Source organism: Pangasianodon hypophthalmus, chromosome 26 (assembly GCF_027358585.1).
Source record: "Pangasianodon hypophthalmus isolate fPanHyp1 chromosome 26, fPanHyp1.pri, whole genome shotgun sequence".
NCBI lineage: Eukaryota > Metazoa > Chordata > Actinopteri > Siluriformes > Pangasiidae > Pangasianodon > Pangasianodon hypophthalmus.
Genome location: NC_069735.1, coordinates 7,120,227 through 7,140,191, shown reverse-complemented (window position 1 = coordinate 7,140,191; position 19,965 = coordinate 7,120,227). Strand labels below are relative to the sequence as shown.

The following is a 19,965-nucleotide window of genomic DNA, read 5'->3' as shown; positions in this document are numbered from 1 at the left end:
ATTTACAAATAAAAACAAGTAAAAAATTGCAGTTGCTAAGTACCACCCATACCTCCAGATTTTAATGGAGACTATCTGGTGAGCTATAAAAACATTCCCAGACAAGTGAAAAGGTCAAAAATCCCAAATTTTCAACACCCATTTGAGCCTTATTAAATCCGTTACTAAAAAATGAAAAGAATATGGCACAAATAATGACTCCATCCACCAAAATTCGGTGACCAAGCAAAGAGGGCAGTAGTCAGAGAAGCAAACATGAGGCCAAGGGTAACGCTCAAAACAATGCTACCACCATCATGCTTCAATGTGTGAATGGTGTTCTCAGGATGATGAGCAGTGTTGGATATATATAAAAGTGTAAAGTTCACTTTTGGTCTCATCAGACCAGAGAATCTTTTTCTACATATTTGCTGAGTCTCCCACATGCCTTTTTACAAAATCCAAATGGATTTTATATGGCTCATCACTCTTCCTTAAAGCCCAGCTTTGTGGATTGTCCAGGCTATGGTTGTCCTGTGAACAACCCATCTGAGCTGTGGATCTCTCCAGCTCTCCAGTTTTCCTTGCCCTCTTGGTTGCTTCTCTGACTAAGGATCTCTTAATAAATGTCTCTTTATACAAAACTTCACCATTTCAATGATCAAACATTTTATTGTTTTTGATACATTGATAATTAGATTTAGTTTATGTAGAATCACCTGTTACTATAACAACAGTAATCTATTAGAAAGACCACATATAAACCTGTGATTTGCCTTGCAAAGAAAGAAAGAAAGAAAGAAATGAAGCTAACTGTAAATTAATATAATCCAGACACAAAAAGTCACTGATGTCTTAGTGCTTAGATTATGAAAACATGTGTGGCATGTCTATCTGACATAATGTAACTCACATTAGTCAACACAGACATGTTTTTTATATTTTATTTCTTATAATTTTTAACATTTTACTTTACAGGCTAAAGCTGGCAATCAGGCATAAATGTATTTACTTTGTGAATGTTTGATGTATGTGTGTTCATGTGTGTTCATGCGTGTATACACTTTAGCTCTTCTTTAGTTGCTGCTTTCTGTGCATTCAGATATTTCTTCCTTTCTCTCTTCCTAAAAAATTAACACATTAACACATTTTTTAAAAGATTAAAAATGCACTGCAAAAACAAAGGTTGAAAGAGAGAGAGAGAGAGAGAGAGAGAGAGAGAGGACAACCTTGGCCTTATCCCCTTTGGCTTGTGCTCTTTCTGCATTCACAAACATTCAAGGTTCAAGGTTCTTTATTTGTCACATACATTACATATATGTGGTGTATTAATGTAGTGAAATGTTTTTCCTCACTGCCTCGTCCCGCAGTGCAACTGTGATACATAAACAGAATATAATAGAACAGAATATAATAAAAGCCGAATATGATAAAAGAATATAATGAATAAAATAGAAAAATAAAATAGAATAGACTATATTAGACAAAATATAGATGTTATATGTAATAGTATGTAGAAGAATTGTGCTTCCCTTCTAATATGTTTCAATGATGCTTTCAGTGGTAATGAACTAACCTGTTTAAGATGGCACACAGTATTTTTATGCAGTTTTTACTAGTAAATGAATATTTCTTACCCTTTCAGCATAGACTGCGGCAAATAGATTAATGGTTGGATGTCAGTCTATTATGCAAATGCTTACATCATTTGCAGTAACATCAATTCTGGCATCTACCACATCCTCAATGTTACTGCTTTGCAAGCTATTCAAATAAAAGAAACGGTACACGGCTCTCGGAAGTCCACAGGGAATCTGGACATATACTGATGCACATTTTTGTGCTTGAAATTTTTAACTCTCAATACAGCCAGTAGTGTAGTGGTGACTGCAAAATGCTAGGATGAGACTACAATGTCCAACACTACACATCTTACCTATTGCGTTTTGGATCTATGTAGATTGTTAATTCATGTATTCAGTGTAATGGCACCTACAGAAAAGAACTTAGACATTCTAGTTTCAAAGTTAATCCCCATCTTTTCTGCTGACCGTGGTTATAATGAGTGGTTATCTGAGTTACCATAGCCTTCCTGTAAGTATGAATCAGTCTGGCCATTCTCTTCTGACCTTCCCTGATCAACAACTTTTGTCCACCGTTCACTCTATTTTTTTTTCTTCCATTTTTTTCACCCCACACCATTCTGTGTAAACTCTAGAGAGTATTGTGTGTGAAAATTCCAGGAGATCAGCAGTTTCTGAAATACTCAACCCAGACCGTCTGGCACCAACAATCATGCTATGGTCAGATTACTCAGATCACATTTTCCCTCATTATGATGTTTGATGTGTACATTAACTGAAGCTCTTGACCTGTTTTTGCATGATTTTGTGTATTTTATGTATTTTACCTCTTTATTCTTTTCAAAGAGACATGATTACGATCTCAAATTTTTAGCTTACCAATGAAGAGCTACATATCATTAGCACCTTTTTTCAGCAGCAGATTTATGGCCTTGAGTTTATTTCTCTATTCTGGCCCCCTAGTCGAATAACAGAGACAACACCCCAGGTTTAGAGGGAAGAGTCCCTGCAAATCAGTACAGACTTAATCTGGCTGAACACCCTTACTCTATAATAATTTATTGAGCACCCAGAAAGATGCCATTGGCAGTGCTATGGTGGGCTATGATAGCTGCCACATACACCTTTAGTGTAGATGCAGACTTGACACTGTCAATAGCATAAAGGGAATCTTTCATTAATTACCATCAGGCCCTTGTATCAGCCAGAGTGGCCTATTGTTCAAACCCTGAGAGAAAGCAATAAGAAAAATATCTAAAATTAATGAATCTAAATTAAACAATATCTAAATTAACGAATGATTAGGCAGTTTATGGTTCTCAATTTCCTCCAGAAGTAACACATTTTTATTTATTAAATAATGATCTTTCATAATTTTTATATCATTCTTTTTATTGATGTATAGTTATGTTGTGTAATGTCCATGAAATTTCCTGTCACTTACAGTGCCTTGCATAAGTATCCACCCCCACCCCAGAACCTTTCCACATTTGGTGGTGTTACAACGTGATACTGAAATACATTTACTACATTTATAACTAGGTTTAGTTTATACAGAGTGTCCGCTATACAAGTGCCTGTGAATGACCTGTTACTGTAACTACAATAACTTATTAGAAATTTTGCTAAAAATTATCATTATTATAAACCTGTGATTTACCTTGCACTTAGAAGTACTGTCAGTCATGCTGTTATAGAAATTCAAAAGTGATAGATAGATAGATAGATAGATAGATAGATAGATAGATAGATAGAAACTGAGTATAGGTGCATATAATCCAGACCCAGAAAATTATTGTAACCTTAGTGCTTAGACAGTGTGGCATGTATATGTGACAACTCACATTAGTCAACACAGACATACACATGTTTTATATTTTATTTCTTATGATTTTTAACATTTAACATTAGGCAATCAGGCATAAATCAGTTCTTTTTTCCTTAACACATTTGGTGTGTGGGTGTGTGTGTGTGTGTGTGTGTGTGTGTGTGCACTATAGCTCTTCTTTAGTTGCTGCTTTCTGTGCATCCAGATATTTCTTCCTTTCTATCTCTTCCTAAAAGATTAAGACATTTAAAATGTAGATGAGATTAAGTAAAATGCACTGTGAAGAAAACAATAAGAAAGAGAGAGAAAGAGAGAGAGAGAGAATGACCTTGGCCTTATCCTCCTTGGCTCTTGCTCTTTCTTCATTCACAAACTCAATTATTGGTTCCAGCTTTGCTTGACCAGAATATGGCACTACCTAAGAAATATTAACACAATGTAAAAAGGAAAACATGCCACTCAGTAAATACTGCAGACTATAAAATCACAAAAATATTTATGATTATTAATAAAAGCACATTTTGAGTTATAAGTTTATTTGTTTAACATATTATGCTCAAAACAAGAATTAATTAGAAATAGCCACCACATTCCTTCTCCATGCCACTTTATTTTTCTAACCATTATCATCTAGAAGAATTCTCTCCTTCCCTCTTGCTCCCTTTCTACTATGCTTTCAATAAATTTCCCCACTGGGGCTTTGTCATCTATGCCACTATATATTACCGTATTACACACGATAATGAACTAACTTGGTTAAGATGACACTCAGTTTAATTTGTAATGGAATTTTATTTCGAGCACACATACTGTATGTTCATGTAATTTTTACTAGTAAATGAATATTTCTTACCCTTTCAGCATAGACTGCAGGAAATAGTTTAATCGTTGGATATCTGTCTATCATGCGAATGTTTACATCATTTGCAGTTACATCAATTCTGGCAACTACCACATCCTCAGTGTCACTGTAGTGTTTTGCAAGCTCTTCAAATAAAGGAAACAGTTCTCGGTTCTCAGAACTCCATGAGGCATCTGGACATACACAGATACATTTTTTGTGTTTGAATATTTTAATTCTCAGTAGATCCAGTCGTGTAGTGGTAATTTTGCAAAATACTAGAATGAGACTACAGTGTCTAACATTATACATCTTAGCGATTGTATTTTGGCTCTATGTAGATGGTTAACCCGTGTACAAAGTGTAATGGCACCTACAGAAAAGAACTAAGACATTCTTGTTTTCATTGAAAGCCACCCTTTCAAAGTTAATCCCCACCAGCTCTTTCACTGGCTGCTTGTCCCAGCCATCAGGGATTGGCTCACTCTGTTGCTTTGGCTATAACAAACACACACACACACACACACACACACACACATTCAAGCACATACTGTATGTAGACATCTGGTTGGAACATTAAATAAAATGAAGCATTTAAGTAGATATAAAGAAAGGCAGAATGTTTGAGAGTAGTGTGTGTACTCACCTTAGCATTCCCCTGTAAGTAACTCTGGCAGAAGTCAGTAATTGTTTGTATATCCAGTTGGTCTGAAGGTAAATGATATTGTAAGTTGTCTGTCAAGTTAACCATGCGGATTAGTGGTGATTCCTCCTTCCTCACACGGAAATACTCCAAGATACGTCCATTCCGGGGTTCACCCGTGTCAATCAGTACAAACAAAACCTATACGAAATATTTCATTTTACCTTTAAACAGTCATACTTGTGTACTAAAATTATTTATAATGGCAAATAAACTGCCAATATTAAAAAAAAAATCTGTCTATTGAGTTTATTGATCTCTCATCCACCATTACACCATGATTTCATGAAATAGGGTATTTTTGTCTGTCTGTCAGGACCTGCATGTTTCATATAGTAAATCAACTACAAGCTATTAGATTTGTTACAATGTCATGGTATGACAGTTAATCATGGTTTAGGATCTGATGGTTATTGCAACACTGACATTTATAAATGTCAGTTTATAAATACTGACACCATAACATGCTTGTGCGTTTGTAAAGTGATAGCTTAGTACCACAATACTGTTATTTTCCAGTTATGTTATCATACCATAAAAAATGGCAAAAATATATTTTAAGAAAATATGTCAAACATCAACACACAGACAGGTGATGAATTAAAAGCAAAACCTAAAGTGTCTTAGTAAGGTGTTGGGCCATCATGAGCTGCCAGAACAACTTTAATTAGCCATATTATAGCTTCTACAAGTCTGTGGAACTGTACCAAAGAGATGAACATGGTTCTTCCAAAAGACATTCCCTCAAATGGTGTTTTGATGATGGTGTTGGAGATGGGTCACAAAAGAAAACGATGTAAATATCAGGAAATGAAAGTTAAAAATCTGATGTACGTATCGTCACATATTCATCTTTTGATCTCAAACCTAAATGTCTTCAGTGTAGAGTTAAAAACTAAAGAACTGGCCTTGCAGTTCCAATACTTTCAGAGGGGACTGTACCTCTAAAGGTCAATGAGATCACATTTCTTCCCCATTCTGATGATTGATGAGAACATTAACTGAAGCTGTTGATCTGTGTCTATATGACGTCATGCACTGCTGCCACATGATTGGTTGATTGGATGACTGCATGAATAAGCAGGTGTACAGGTGTTCCTAAGTGGCCAGTGAGTGTGAATAGATAAACCCTAAATTAGTTCCTTTCAAAGAAACATGGTTACAGCGTCAAATTTTTTAGCTCGCTAATGAAGACCATTAGCACCTTTTGTCTGCAGCTGAGTGGCCCTGAGTTTATTGCTTTATTTTAGGACACAGGGGTGTCATCTCTGGATTAACAGAGATGACTCCGCTGTTTTTGAGGGAAGAGTCACTGCAAACCAATACAGACTCATTCTGGCTGATCACCTTTAACCACTGATGAAACACTTCTATCCTGATGGGAGTCGTCACTTCCAGGAAGACAAATCCCTATCCACAGCGCATGAGGGCTCACAGAATGGTTTGATGAGTATGAAAATGTTATAAATCATATGCTATGGCCTTCAAAGTCACCGGATCTCATCCCACATTAACACCTATGGAAGATTTTTGGAGTGACAGCGCTCTATCTGCAAAACAATCTCTTTTGGAAGAATGGTGTTCATGCCTCTAGTACAGCTCCAGAGACTTGTATTATCTACAGTATATCAAGGTGCACTGGAGCTGTTTAGACGACTCATGGAGACCCTACACTTCACTAAGATATATACATACAGTATATAAAACACTGTGTACATACCTTGCCTCTATATTCTTTGGCGGTGCTTTTGAAGGCACGATATGTTTGTTTGAATCCTTTTTCAGCTTTATCAATAAACAAAACCAAGTGACTCTGCACCATAGAGTTTAGTATCTTAGATGACGTCTGAGGGGAAGCAAAGAGACAGAACCTCAAACTGACATTTAGGAACCAAGTACAAGCTGTTTAGAGGGAAATCTACAAAGACTTAAGTATAAGAACCTTGCCATTGTACTCAGTCACCAAAGGCATCTCATGGACTCTAATGAAGTGAATGACATCCTCTTTCACTGTTTTGCTTGTCATCTCAAATTTTTCTGCCATTTTTGACTAGAAAAGCACAATGTGTACATATTTAACATAAATGTGACACGTGTCTGCATTGTGTTATTTAGATTTAGTAATAAACTATATATTCATGTAGCAGGCTATTAACTGTTGAGATGATGCATATTCCTGTAGCAGATATGAAACAACTCATATTTCAATTTCTAGAAGTCAATGTCTTACCTTTCTGAGAAGCACAACTGAGTCATCAAATATATCATACTTGCTAAAGATTTGCTTGCTTCCTGTTACAAAACAGGGCAGGTCAGCAATATCAGCAGCCACGTCGTAAAAAATCTTTACTAAGCCCGTCTCAACATCCTAAACACACACATGTACTCACACACACACACACACACACACACACACACACCAGGAGCTTTGAGCGATTAAAGTAAAAATAAAAAAAAAAGATATAATACTACAAAAGTACTAGAGATATCACCTTAAATAATCCTAGAACCACAAGCTCGTCTTCTGCAATTAAGCTGTCCAACTGGCTGAGATCAGTAATAAGGACAGCACTAGGGCCCTCTCTCCTTTTAAGCCATGTTAAGATGGCGGTAGAGCTCTTCAGAACTAGAGCAAAAACACTTCTGCTTAGTCAATGCTATAAATATTAATAAAATGCAAAACGTAATTTAATATATTTCAAACCAGGACCATTTATATGCAATATAGTATGTTGGTTTCTCACAGTGACTGTGTATGCCTGAATGTTCAGGCCATCATGCTGTCGCAAACAAGCTCTTTTTGGCAAGTCACAACAGCTCTATGTCCACAGACAAAAAAAATTAAGCTTTCAAAGAAAAGAAGACAATACCTACTATGAAACATGGAGGAGGCTCAGTTATGTTTTAGGTCTACTTTTCTGTGTCTGGCATGGGGTGCCTTGAATCTGTGCAGAGCACAATGAAATCTCAAGACTATCAAGGCATTCTGGAGGGAAACGTACTGCCCAGTGTCAGAAAGCTCTGTCTCCGTCTCAGGTCATGAGTTCTCCAACATGATAAAGACCCAAAACCCACAGTAAAAGCATCCAAGCATGGCTAAGAACAAAACAATGGACTATGCTGAAGTGGCCTTCTATGATCCCTGATCTGAATCCTATCAAACATCTATGGAATCTGTGGAGCTGAAACCTGTAGTCTGGAGAAGGTACATTTCAAACCTGAGATAGCTGGAGCAGTGTGCTCAGGAAGAGTGGGACAAACTACCTGTTGGCAGGTGAAGAATTCTCAATGAGGGCTACAGATACTTTAAAGGTTGTGCAACAAAATATTAGGTTAAGGGTCCCATCATTTTTGTCCATCCCAGTTTCATTTGTTTTATTGTTTAAAATATTCTGATGAATCAAAAATCAAAAGCAAAGTCTGATTTTTAAAATATAGAATAAACAATGATGGATGCCAATTGCTTTTGTCAGTTTCAAGTTATTTCAGAGAAAATCGTGGATTCTTCTTTTTTCGTGGAACAGTACCAACAAATTTGTCCACGTCTGTAAATTAACAGAATCTGAAATTACTTTTGTTTCTGTTATTGGTGAGAGGGTATCAATTTGTAATCAATAAGCTGGACTAAGATAAGTGGATAAAAAAACATGGATAAACCCTGTACTAAGTGTGTCAGTGCCAATATTTGCCACATATTGTTAATGATAAGGTTTTGTTCGTTTCTGTGAACAACTTGACTTGGTTCAAGGTTATCTTTATTCCATATTACATCATGTATTAGGTCAAGAGAAAATTTTTTTTTAAAAATTCTCATTATCAAACCTGCTAACAGTACAAATACCCACATATCATTTCTTTTTTTTAAAAAAAGATTCGACTTTACTGTCATTGTGCAGAGTACAAGTACAGAGCCAATGATATGCAGTGGTTTTCACATATTCCAGCTTGCTAGGAAGCTGGGGTCAGACCACAGGGTCAGCCATGATATGGTACCCCTGGGGCAGATGTAGTTAAGGGCCCTGCTCAAGGGCCCAACAGTGGCAGCTTAGCAGTGCTGGGGCGTGAACCCCCAACCTTCTGAGCAGTAACCTAGAGCATTAACCGTTCAGCCACCACTGCCACATATCATTGCTCATAAACATAAAATTGTTCATTAGGTCAGTTACACTTTATTGTGCTTCTAAATAAGTATTGGGCCATCTCACCATAATAATTATGAAAAATATTATTTCTACATACCTGGACATTGAACGGGGTTATACTTGTCTCCAGAGAGGTACAGTCGTAAAGATGGGACTGTAGTTACATTCAGGAATTTGGCAAGGTCTTTTTCTTTAGAGACATCAATCTTTCCTAGTTTCACAGATGATTTGGTTTCCTTGAGCTCACTAGCTGCCTTTGTAAACTCTAGAATTGAGCCAAGAGACTCACCAGAGAGAGGAGCATCTAGACAAAAATGCATATTAATTAGGAAAATACCATCACACAGTGATCATTAATACAAAAGGAAGGGTAAAAATAATGTAATAAGGTTTAAATAATGTAAACTTCATAATAAAACTATTTATTTTTTTGGTACTTCACTGTGATACTATTTACCCATTTTTCCTACTGAATTCAAAATGTTGCTTTTTGCTCAAGATTTGTGATTAATTTGTAGTTTTTATATACTTTCAATATATTTTATAATTCACAAATGTTCTTGATCTATGTGTTAAGATTTTTATATTCGCTTAAACTGTGGACATTAATGTTGTTACTATATTTTGATCAGATACTTTACCAAAAGTCTTTACCAAAACAAGCACTTACAACAGAAAACAGACAAATATGTCTATTAAATTGTCTATTTAATAGACAAATATGCCTATTCTATTTATGTCTATTGGAGTATAGCTTCAAGTCTGTTATACTGAAACTAGTTTGTTCAAGTTGCTGGAATAACTGCAGCTGAAAACTACAATAATCGTTATAGCAGCACTATGCTTCAGAGTAAACTTTTAGAGAGCATATGGTTCCTTTTTGTAGTTTCTTTATGAAAGGCATGGCATAAATGCACACGCACACACACACACACACACACACACACACATACTCACAGAAGTGCACCAGTAACTGGCTGTGTTGTTTAAGTGCTTGGTTTAAGTTGCTTTCAGTAAGCACCAGCACTTCTTTATCCTCTGAAATGGGTTCATCCTCTTTTTTGGCCAGTACTCCACTTAAACATGCACTCAGCAAGAGCTCAGTGCACACGATGTATATCTGCACGAGCTTCATGCTGCCGTGTTTTACACCGAGCTTGCAAGCTTAATAACCTTTAGAGCATATGTAGGAGTATGATTAATAACTCTTTGTAGTAACTGATATCTCTGTGTACTTTGGTAATGGACTCCTTATAACCAATAAGAGGAGAGAAAGAAAGAGAGATAAGACTCACCACCGGCACAAAAGAGTAGGTGGGTGACCTTACAGAGCAAAACAGCACAGTTTTATCTTTTGGCCTGGACTGATATGGTTGTATAACCTCTGTGCTCACTTGTTGTTCCAGTAGAACAACTGCCTCACAGCTACAGTTTAACATTGTTATGTTGTCACATATTTGAGTAAAAGCAGAAGGCACTCTGCTTTGTACATCACATAATTTGTACATCACAAAGACCTCATTAAAAGACTAATTTTATATATATGTATATAGCTTTCAGTTAATGATATTCAAGAAAGCCCTCATCATTTGAATAAGATCTCTAAAAAGAATAATACATGACTTAATAATGTATTAAACAACAACATACTATATATATATCTGCCTCAGGGGGAATCTGAGGTAAAAGGTACTGCGTGATTTCACTCCGCTCTGTAGCTACCTGCTGCATGCTTCACAGTAAACTGTGCAGTTTGAATTGTTTGAATTCATTGTCAGGGACAGGACCGTATCCCTTTTCACTTTTAGAACTCAAACACGCATGTCAGACATTACACATATTTTACATTTCCATTTTTTATATTTTATAAATTTTTATATTTTTGCATTTTACAAATTTTAAAAATTGTCTGAATTAATGATACCTTATGTAAGAGACACATTTTTCACTTTAACAGTAGATTAAATTGTAATTTCCATATATATATATATACATATAGCTGGCATATATCTCTCTTTTGCACATATCTCAAGCACAAGTAAAGGCTTGTGCTTGAGATATGTGCAAAAGAAAAACATCTTTTAGTTCAGGAAAGCTTTTAGTATAAAAAGAATAAGGGTTACCATACATACTGCATACTACATATTTACTTATAATTATAATCACATGATACTAAGTGCAATGCCACAGTAAAAGAAAAGAAAAATTCAAAACAAAGTATTAAATATGAGTAAAATTAAACTAATGGATTTAATTAAAAAAAAAAAATAAAATGTCCCAAATGGTGGCAGTGCAAATTTTCATTTGAAAGGTGCAGCAGGCTAACTTATGATTACATTAAGCATTTTGTTTAGTCTGCTTATGGTGTAAAAATACCAATAAAACTGCGTGAACCAAAATTATAATTGTTCTAGAAGAAATTGGGGTGTAAAATACATTGGGTGCGTAAGACCCAACTTTGCCCCCCAGTTTGGCCAGCATGTCACACCTGATTCTTTTCCACACCAGCAGATGGAGGCAGAGGTATAAAAATCACTATGGGATTTTCCATAAGTTTCTCTTAATCACATAATTACTACATATTATTGATGTTATTACAGCATTAAAATCTGCTGAATATAGAATAGGGCATAATTCTATATAGTCATAGACGTTCTTGGATTTCAATATTCAGTTTTGGTGGTTTTATCATATTTATGCATAATCAAGCTTCATCATGATCTATTAGTGTATTTTTAGGGTTGAGCAAAGCATTAGATCATGAGGTCTCATTGATGGCATCATAGTAATAATAATGTGAGGCAAACTTTTAGACAGACAGCTGCATTCATGATTTCAATTATTTTTTTTTAGTCTTTCAGATCCATAATGCACTACTGGGTTCATGCTGAGTTTCCTCTGAATATCAAACAGGATTTGCCAATTGCACTGTTTTTCTTATTGTTACCATTTTTTTGTTTTTTTGCTGCTTTTATTGTTGTTACTGTACCATTTTCTCTGCTGTTTTGTTTTTGGTTCTGTTTTTGTTAAATGTTTAGTGCTTATGTTGTTATTTATTGTTGAATGTTCTTTGTTGAGTGTTGCTGTTGCTTGCTGGAAACTTGCTTGGTCATGTTTTGGTCTATGTACATGACCAAGACCAAGTCATATTCCTGTATGCAAATCATACAGGCTGTTAAAGAGATTCTGCCTCTGATTCTGATAAACAGAAAAGTTATACCCCTTTCTTACAAACAACAACCAAAAGAAACATTGAACTTACAGTTCTGTTGTGTGTCCTTTTGGGTAAATTTGTATTTTGATTGGACAATGCATGCTTAGACTAGCTACTTTTTAGGCATTTTAGGGACAAAAAGGGATATTAATGTAAATAATCCACATTGTTTGCATTTATTACAATCGTGACTGTATTCCTCATTCACCTTCTCAATGACTGCTGATGATATGTGTCAGCGAAGCAGGTTACAAAATATCAGCTGTAATGGATATCAAATTGACAAGATTGTTACTTATTACTTATACTAGTTACGAGTTACTGGTTCTTAAACTACAGTCTGGGCCCCAGTGTCACTTCTTCACGCAATTCTGTGTATTTTTCTTATGACCAGTGGCGGTGCTGTAGTGCTTGGCTACACAAAAAAATTCTAAATAATCAGCCTTTTGTTAAGACTTTTGTAGATGCCAAAAATGAAACCTTATTTTGATGTCTTTTTATCTTTTAAAGGCATGAGGCTTAGTCTTGCTAGCTCATTAACACCATTCACCCCTGACTCTTGAGATACTGTTATTAAGTGTCATGTTTTGAACAATTAGAACAGCCTTACTCTGAAGGGAGCTTATCAGATCTCTTATTCTCTTGAGAACCTTGTCAGTGGCTTTTTGTGATTATCTTATTTATGTTATTTTCTTCATATCCTAATGCTTTATAAAAGTAAATATTTTCTAAATATATTTAGTAAAGAGATTAAACATAATATACCACATTGTAATTATCATTTACTCATTTGTTTCTGTAATTCCTTGTAACTTTTCCAGCAAAGGGACCTCCTCCTTGATGGCCATTGTGTTCCTTTCATAATGGAGTAATGACGCTGTCAGTTTGCTGTTGTAAATAAATTACATCAGACAACATTATCATGTTCTAATGAGGTGTTTGGGGCACATTGCATATAGATGGATGACGCTTGTGAGACTTGGGACGAGAACTAATGTGGCCATTCCTTGCTTTGGTTGCCATGGAAGACAAGCTATCCATGCCTGTATTAAACAAACAGAGGAAATCATGCCTAAACCTGCAGAGAGGACAGCTTTATTTTTTCCTTTTATAGTAAAGGAAGATTGTCTGATTGATTTTGACATATTAGTTATAGTTCTATTCAAACATTAAAAATCTACTGGTTTCGTATTAGTAAATCCTAACTTTTTACAGTTATAATCATTAGTTAATTATCTAATGTTTAAGTAGTGTGATAAGATTTTGAACCATAAACTACACTGCTGAAGGTGAATAAATATTTATTTTACAACTGCGACTAAAATATCATGTGTCTAAAATAGTATTATAACCAGAGCAGGTGGCCAGAAAAAGTTATATGGGTAAAAGGAGGCATTGGGGGATTGATGACATTTATAGCAATATGTAACATGAATGGAGTAGCATTTAGGGCTTGTAAGCATTTTTCAACATTGAATCTAAGAAAACACCATTTAAAAATCTCAGCAGAATAAAAATCTATAAAAGTGACAAAAAAGTGACAGGGTTGAGTTTATTAGCATAAAATTACAAATACACAGAATGTGGTTAACTGGGAACCATAATTACCTAACTTTATTTTTTTATATTAATAATTTATTTTCAGTCTATAATTTGACTACCAGGATTCTACTTTCCAAGTGATCTTGACAGTCAATCTCATACTATCATTGAAAGAGAGGCTGCTACAAATGACGACCCCACAGATTTGGAGGAATACACAGCAACAGTGACTGGCTACATTAGCAAGTGCATAGATGATGTTGCATAGATGAGGTTTGACACAGACCTCACTCTGCACGCAAAATACATTGTCCTTAACCATTAGAGGACAAAAGCTTACCTAACAATCTCTCCCTCTCTCTCCATCTCTCTCTCTCTCTCTCTTTCACTCTCTGTCGAGCTACACATGCTACTTCTGAGATGCCAGTGATCCTGACCCCTTCTGCTCCCCGGACCTGCCTGACCCATCCTGATGCCCTACTTCTAGTTGGAGTTCTCATCGGTTGAGTTCGCTCGCTGCTCCTGGGGGTGGCCCCATATAGACGGCCTGAAGAACCATTTGGATTGCTGAGGATGGTGCCACTTGGGGACTGTGGAAATGGCTTGGGGATCACATATGGGGAGCTGTACTGTAATGGCTCGAGACTGCAATTGCTGTGGTGGCTTTGGGGCTGCAGTTGCCACGAGCACCTTCGTACTCAGGACTCCATCAGTGGACAGTGGATAGATTTTAACCAACCGGACTTCTTGCGAAAACTGTGATGAATTTACTGGTTGCACATTTGCACTATTTGTCCATGTAGTACACAATAATAGAAGGAATTTATCTATAATTGCACTATGCATTGCACCCAGATGAGGATGGGTTCCCTTTTGAGTCTGGTTCTCTCAAGGTTTCTTCCTCATATTGTCTCAGGGAGTTTTCCTTGCCACTGTCACCTCTGGCTTACTCATTAGGAATAAAGTCACATATTTATAATATATTTTTTTGAATCCATTTATTTGTGTAAAGCTGCTTTGTGACAATGTCCATTGTTAAAAGCGCTATACAAATAAAATTGAATTGAATTGAATTGAATGATGTGACTTCAAGACCATCACAACACATGCAAACTGGAAGCCTGCAGATGACTGCAGAAGTGAGCGTGCTGCTGAAAACTCAAGATGCTGCCTTCAGGTCAGATGAAAAGGCAGATGACATGCCCTGTCTTTGGCTATCAGAGAGGCAAAGTGCAACTGTGCACAAACAGTCTATGGTCACTTCCAAAACACCAAGGACACATGATGTATATGGCAGGGTATTCAGGCCATCACTGACTACAAAGTTACATCACATGTCTGTGATGGTGATGCCTATGCACAGTTTAAAGCACAGAACAACATGCCAGCAGGGAAGACCAACCCAACTTCCACCAAGTCCTTTGTCTGTCTGCCACAGACATCAGGAGAACTCTGTCCAGAGTTAACCAACCGAAAGCTGCTGGTCCTGACAACGGATTTGGTCAGGTGCAATATTACAGATGCAATAACTGACATTTTTGACATCCCCCTGATCCAAACAGTTGTCGCTGTGTGCTTCAACACAACCACCATCATCCTTGTGCCAAAGTAATCATCTGTGACCTTCCTCAATGACTACTGGTCTGTTGTACTCATACCTATTGTCATGAAATGCTACAAGCAGCTAGTCATGAGACACATAAAGAGCAATTGTCCCACCACACTGGACCCATTCCAGTACACCTACTGCCATAACTGCTCAGCAGAGGACACCATATCCGCTGCCATCCACCTGTCTCTGACCATGCACAAAAAGCACAATTGTGTGATAATACTGTTTATAGACTTCAGTTCAGCATTCAACTCATTCATCCCACAGCAACTCATAGAAAAGCTAAGTCTTCTGGGATTGAAGACCTCCCTCTGCAGCTGGATCATGGACTTTCTGACTCAGAGATCCCAGTCTGTCAGGATCAGCAATACCACCTCCAGCACCACCACACTGAACACCGGTGCTCCCCAAAGCTGTGCATTCAGTCCACTACTGTTTTCATTTCTGACTCATGACTGTGCTGAAAAGTACAGCTCGAATCACATCATCAAGTTTGCTGATGATACTACAGTTGTAGGTCTCAGTTGAGATGACTATTGACTATTGACAGGAGGACCTGTGTGGACCACCCACCACTGCACATCATCAGAGCAACTACGAAGAGAATCAAAAGCTCCAGCTTTCTTGTTGTTCATCCTCTCCTTTCTTGTTGTTCATCCTCTCACAACACCACCTACCAGAGCCCAGAAGCATCTCCATTTCCTGCAGCCATGATTGAACTTTCTAGAGGTTCCTGTATGCATACAGTTCTTGTATGTATACAGTTTGCCATCTACTGGACATATTTTAAATCATATAGAACTATTTGTGCTTGTTAGTTATAACTAATTGCTTCTCTTTCTATAGACCACACACACACACACCTGCATATGCCCACACCTGCACCTGCAGAGAGTTCTATGCAGAAAGGTCATATAATTGAGTAAATATTTGAATAGCCAGGACACCTTATCTGTATCTTCTGTGATCAGATGTCCACGCTGATTAAAATTGCTCTGAAGCAGTAGACCTGAAATTTGCATTGCAATCATCATAACTAGGATTAGATGCTACAAGATCATGTTTAACTTGACATACTACCTTAAAATTACATTTGATTTAGTGATACTTATCTATTTTGCGAATTGACTAATAACACTGCATTGGCTAGTTCATTAGAACTACAAGAGAGCTATGGAATATTTTTTTTTGCCCCCCTGTGCGAAGCTGACTCATACTTCAGCACTGAACAAAGCAGAATACCTTGCAAACTAGCAAGCCTTGATGCATGTGGCATTTTTCTCAGCACTCTCTCTCGCTCTGTTTCTCTCTCTATCTCTCTCTTTTTCCTCTCCACCACCAGAAAGAGTCCTTTACTGCTATAGACCTCTTAGTTGGTGCAGTGGGTTCATTGTTAAATAAGCCAGCCTTGTCTCTTTATCATTTGGTAGCCTATTAAACTGTGTGTAGGAGCTCCCCACGATCATTATATTTTAAATGGTTTTCATATGATACAGTACTTCACAATGAATTCTTCTCCTACTGCAAGCTAAATATACACTGATCAGCCATAACATTAAAACCACTGACAGGTGAAGTGAATAACATTGATTATCTCATTACAATGGCACCTGTCAAAGGTTGGGATATATTAGGCAGCAAGTGAACAGTCAGTTCTCGAAGTTGATGTGTTGGAAGCAGGAAAAATGGGCAAGTGTAAGGATCTGAGCGACTATGACAAGGGCCAAATCGTGATGGCTAGACGACTGGGTCAGAATATCTCCAAAACGGCAGGTCTTGTGGGGTGTTCCTGGTATGCAGTTGTTAGCACCTACCAAAGGTGGTCCAAACAAGGACAACAAGTTAATGCTGGCTATGATAGAAAGGTGTCAGTACACTCAATGAATAACAGTTGGCAGCGTATGGGACTGCATAGCCACAGACCAGTTAGAGTGCCCATGCTGACCCCTGTCCACTGCTGAAAGAGCCTACAATGGGCACATGAGCATCAGAACTGGACCATGGAGAAATGGAAGAAGGTGGGCTGGTCTGAAGAATCACATTTTCTTTTACATCAAGTGGACAGCCAGGTGCGTGTGCGTTGCTTACCTGGGAAAGAGATGGCACCAGGATGCACTATGGGAAGAAGGCAAGCCGGCAGAGGCAGTGTGATGCTCTGGCCAGTGTTCTGCTGGGAAACCATGTAGATGTTACTTTGACACGTACCACCTACCTAAACATTACTGCAGACCAAGTACACCCCTTCATGGCAACGGTATTCCTCAATGGCAGTGGCCTCTTTCAGCAGGATACTGTGCCCTGTCACACTGCAAAAATCTTTCAGGAACGGTTTGAGGAACATGACAAAGGGTTCAAGGTGTTGACTTGGCCTCCAAATTCTTGGCCTCCAAATTCTCAATCCGATTGAACACCTATGGGATGTGCTGTACAACCAAGTCCGATCCATGGAGGCCCCACCTCGCAACTTACAGGACTTCAAGGATCTGCTGCTAACATCTTGGTGCCAGATACCACAGCACACCTTCAGAGGTCTTGTGGAGTCCACGCCTTGATGAGTTGGAGCTGTTTTGGTGGCACAAGGGGGACCTACACAATATTAGGCAGGTGGTTTTAATGTTATGGCTGATCGGTGTACATACGATTGAGAGTTATTCAGTAGAGACGAGACAGTACTCAAAACGGCTGCAAAAAAATGTTACTGTAATATGTGTTAAATTACATTTCTATTAAAAGTATAGATGAACCACATTACCACACATGAAATTAAATAAAAAATGTTGGGCCAGTAAAATTAAAATTGAAATCATTGAATTCATCTGCTAAAAGTCAGATATTTAAAGAAACATTTATTCATTCATCTTCAGCCTATCCAGGGAACACTGGGCATGAGGTGGGAATGCGCTCTGGATGGGATGCCAGTCCCTCGCAGAGCACCATGCATAAACACAGACATGGGGAGAATATGAGAAACTCCACAGCTAATAACCTGAGCTCAATATCAAACCAGGTACCCTGGAGCTGTGATGCAGCAACAGTACTCACTGTGCCACCCTTGAAGAAAGATGCCTTTTTTCTTATGTTTCTAATACTATTTAATGCCAGAATTACACCCTATTTTTAAATTGTGAAAACCCACATAAAAGGCAACTAAGTCAGTTGTTTTCTCCTAATACACAATAAAAACAGTAGTGACTATGTTAGGCACAGAGACGACAGGTGCATGCAGTCCTTTCTGAAAGTACTGGATCAACAAGGCCAATTCTTTTGTCTTTTGGCTATATGCTGAAGTCATTTGGGTTTGAGATCCAAAGATGAATATGTGACAATAGATCAGAATTTCAGCTTGCATTTCCTGATATTTACATCTAGATGTATTAAACAACTCAGAATATGACACCTTTTGTTTAAACCCACACATTTTTCAAGTGATCATAAACATTGGAACATGTAACTAACAGGTGTATCTTATTGCCCGGGTGTGCCTTGTTAGACTGATTGTCTAAAAAATGTAATAGTTCTGAATGTCTGCTCTTGATTCAAACCCTGGATTTCACCTGTTAAATGTTAAAAAGGATAAACCAACATGAAGATCAGCGAGCTCTCTATGGGAGAAAACCAAGCCATTTTGAAGGTGAGAAAAGAGGGAAAATCAATCAGAGCCTTTGCACAAACACTGGGCATAGCCACTGTTCTGAAAATGAAAGAAACCACAGGTATACTAACAATCATAAATCAAACAGCAGGTGATGACAGAAACTATGAGAGCTGTGAAGAAAAACCCAAAAACAACAGTCAGTGACATCACCAACAAAATCCAAATATAGAGGACATACCACAAGATGCAAACCACTCATCAGCAATAAGAATCGGTTGAGCAATGTATTTCACCTTCTGAAGAGGAGACAGCAAGGAGAAACCCCCCCCAAAATAAACAACAACTGAAAGACGCTGCGGTACAGGTCTGGAAAAGCATCACAAAGCAGAATGCAACAGTTTGGTGATGTCAGAGGGTTGCTGGCTTGATGCCGTTATTGCTAGCAAGGGATATGCAACCAAATATTAAGTGCCATTTACTTTGATTTACTTTAAGACTGTCTGTTTTTATTCTTCAACTCACCTAAAAATTGGGTGCTCTGTCACCAAAGGTGCCACGCTGTGAGTTGTTTAACACATCTAGATGTAAATATCAGGAAATGAAAGCTGAAATTCAGATCTCATATTATATAGCAAAAAACAAAAGACTTGGCCTTACTGTTCCAATACTTTCAGAGGGGACTATATGTCGGGGTAATGGTAGATATACACTCTGTAATTATGTTCTGTGGCATTAGCTTATGACATTTAAAGTACATGGTGGTGTTATAGTCTTGTAATCAAGAGAAAAGCTACAATGAGATCCCACCACAACCCTCTCCCTCTCTGAATTACTCAGGTCTTCCATCTTTATAGTTGTAGCATCTAAAGATGCAAGAGATTTTTAGGTAGATGTTGCGCTCACGGCATTCTAGGATCAGCTTTCAG

The 19,965-nt window shown here is 37.5% G+C and overlaps 1 protein-coding gene across 1 annotated transcript; it reads right to left on the bottom strand.

Moving 5' to 3' along the window:
- Positions 1–2,968: 2,968 nt before the first annotated feature.
- On the bottom strand, positions 2,969–10,292 carry zgc:136472 (uncharacterized protein LOC678514 homolog). The gene is made up of 11 exons (XM_026932377.3): positions 10,034–10,292; positions 9,174–9,380; positions 7,427–7,560; positions 7,165–7,302; positions 6,877–6,984; positions 6,655–6,780; positions 4,878–5,075; positions 4,609–4,729; positions 4,244–4,425; positions 3,719–3,808; positions 2,969–3,619 (listed from the first exon to the last, which is right to left on the bottom strand). The coding sequence occupies exons 1-11, from the start codon at positions 10,209–10,211 to the stop codon at positions 3,557–3,559; spliced, it is 1,545 nt and encodes a 514-aa protein (XP_026788178.1). The 5' UTR covers positions 10,212–10,292; the 3' UTR covers positions 2,969–3,556.
- Positions 10,293–19,965: the final 9,673 nt, after the last annotated feature.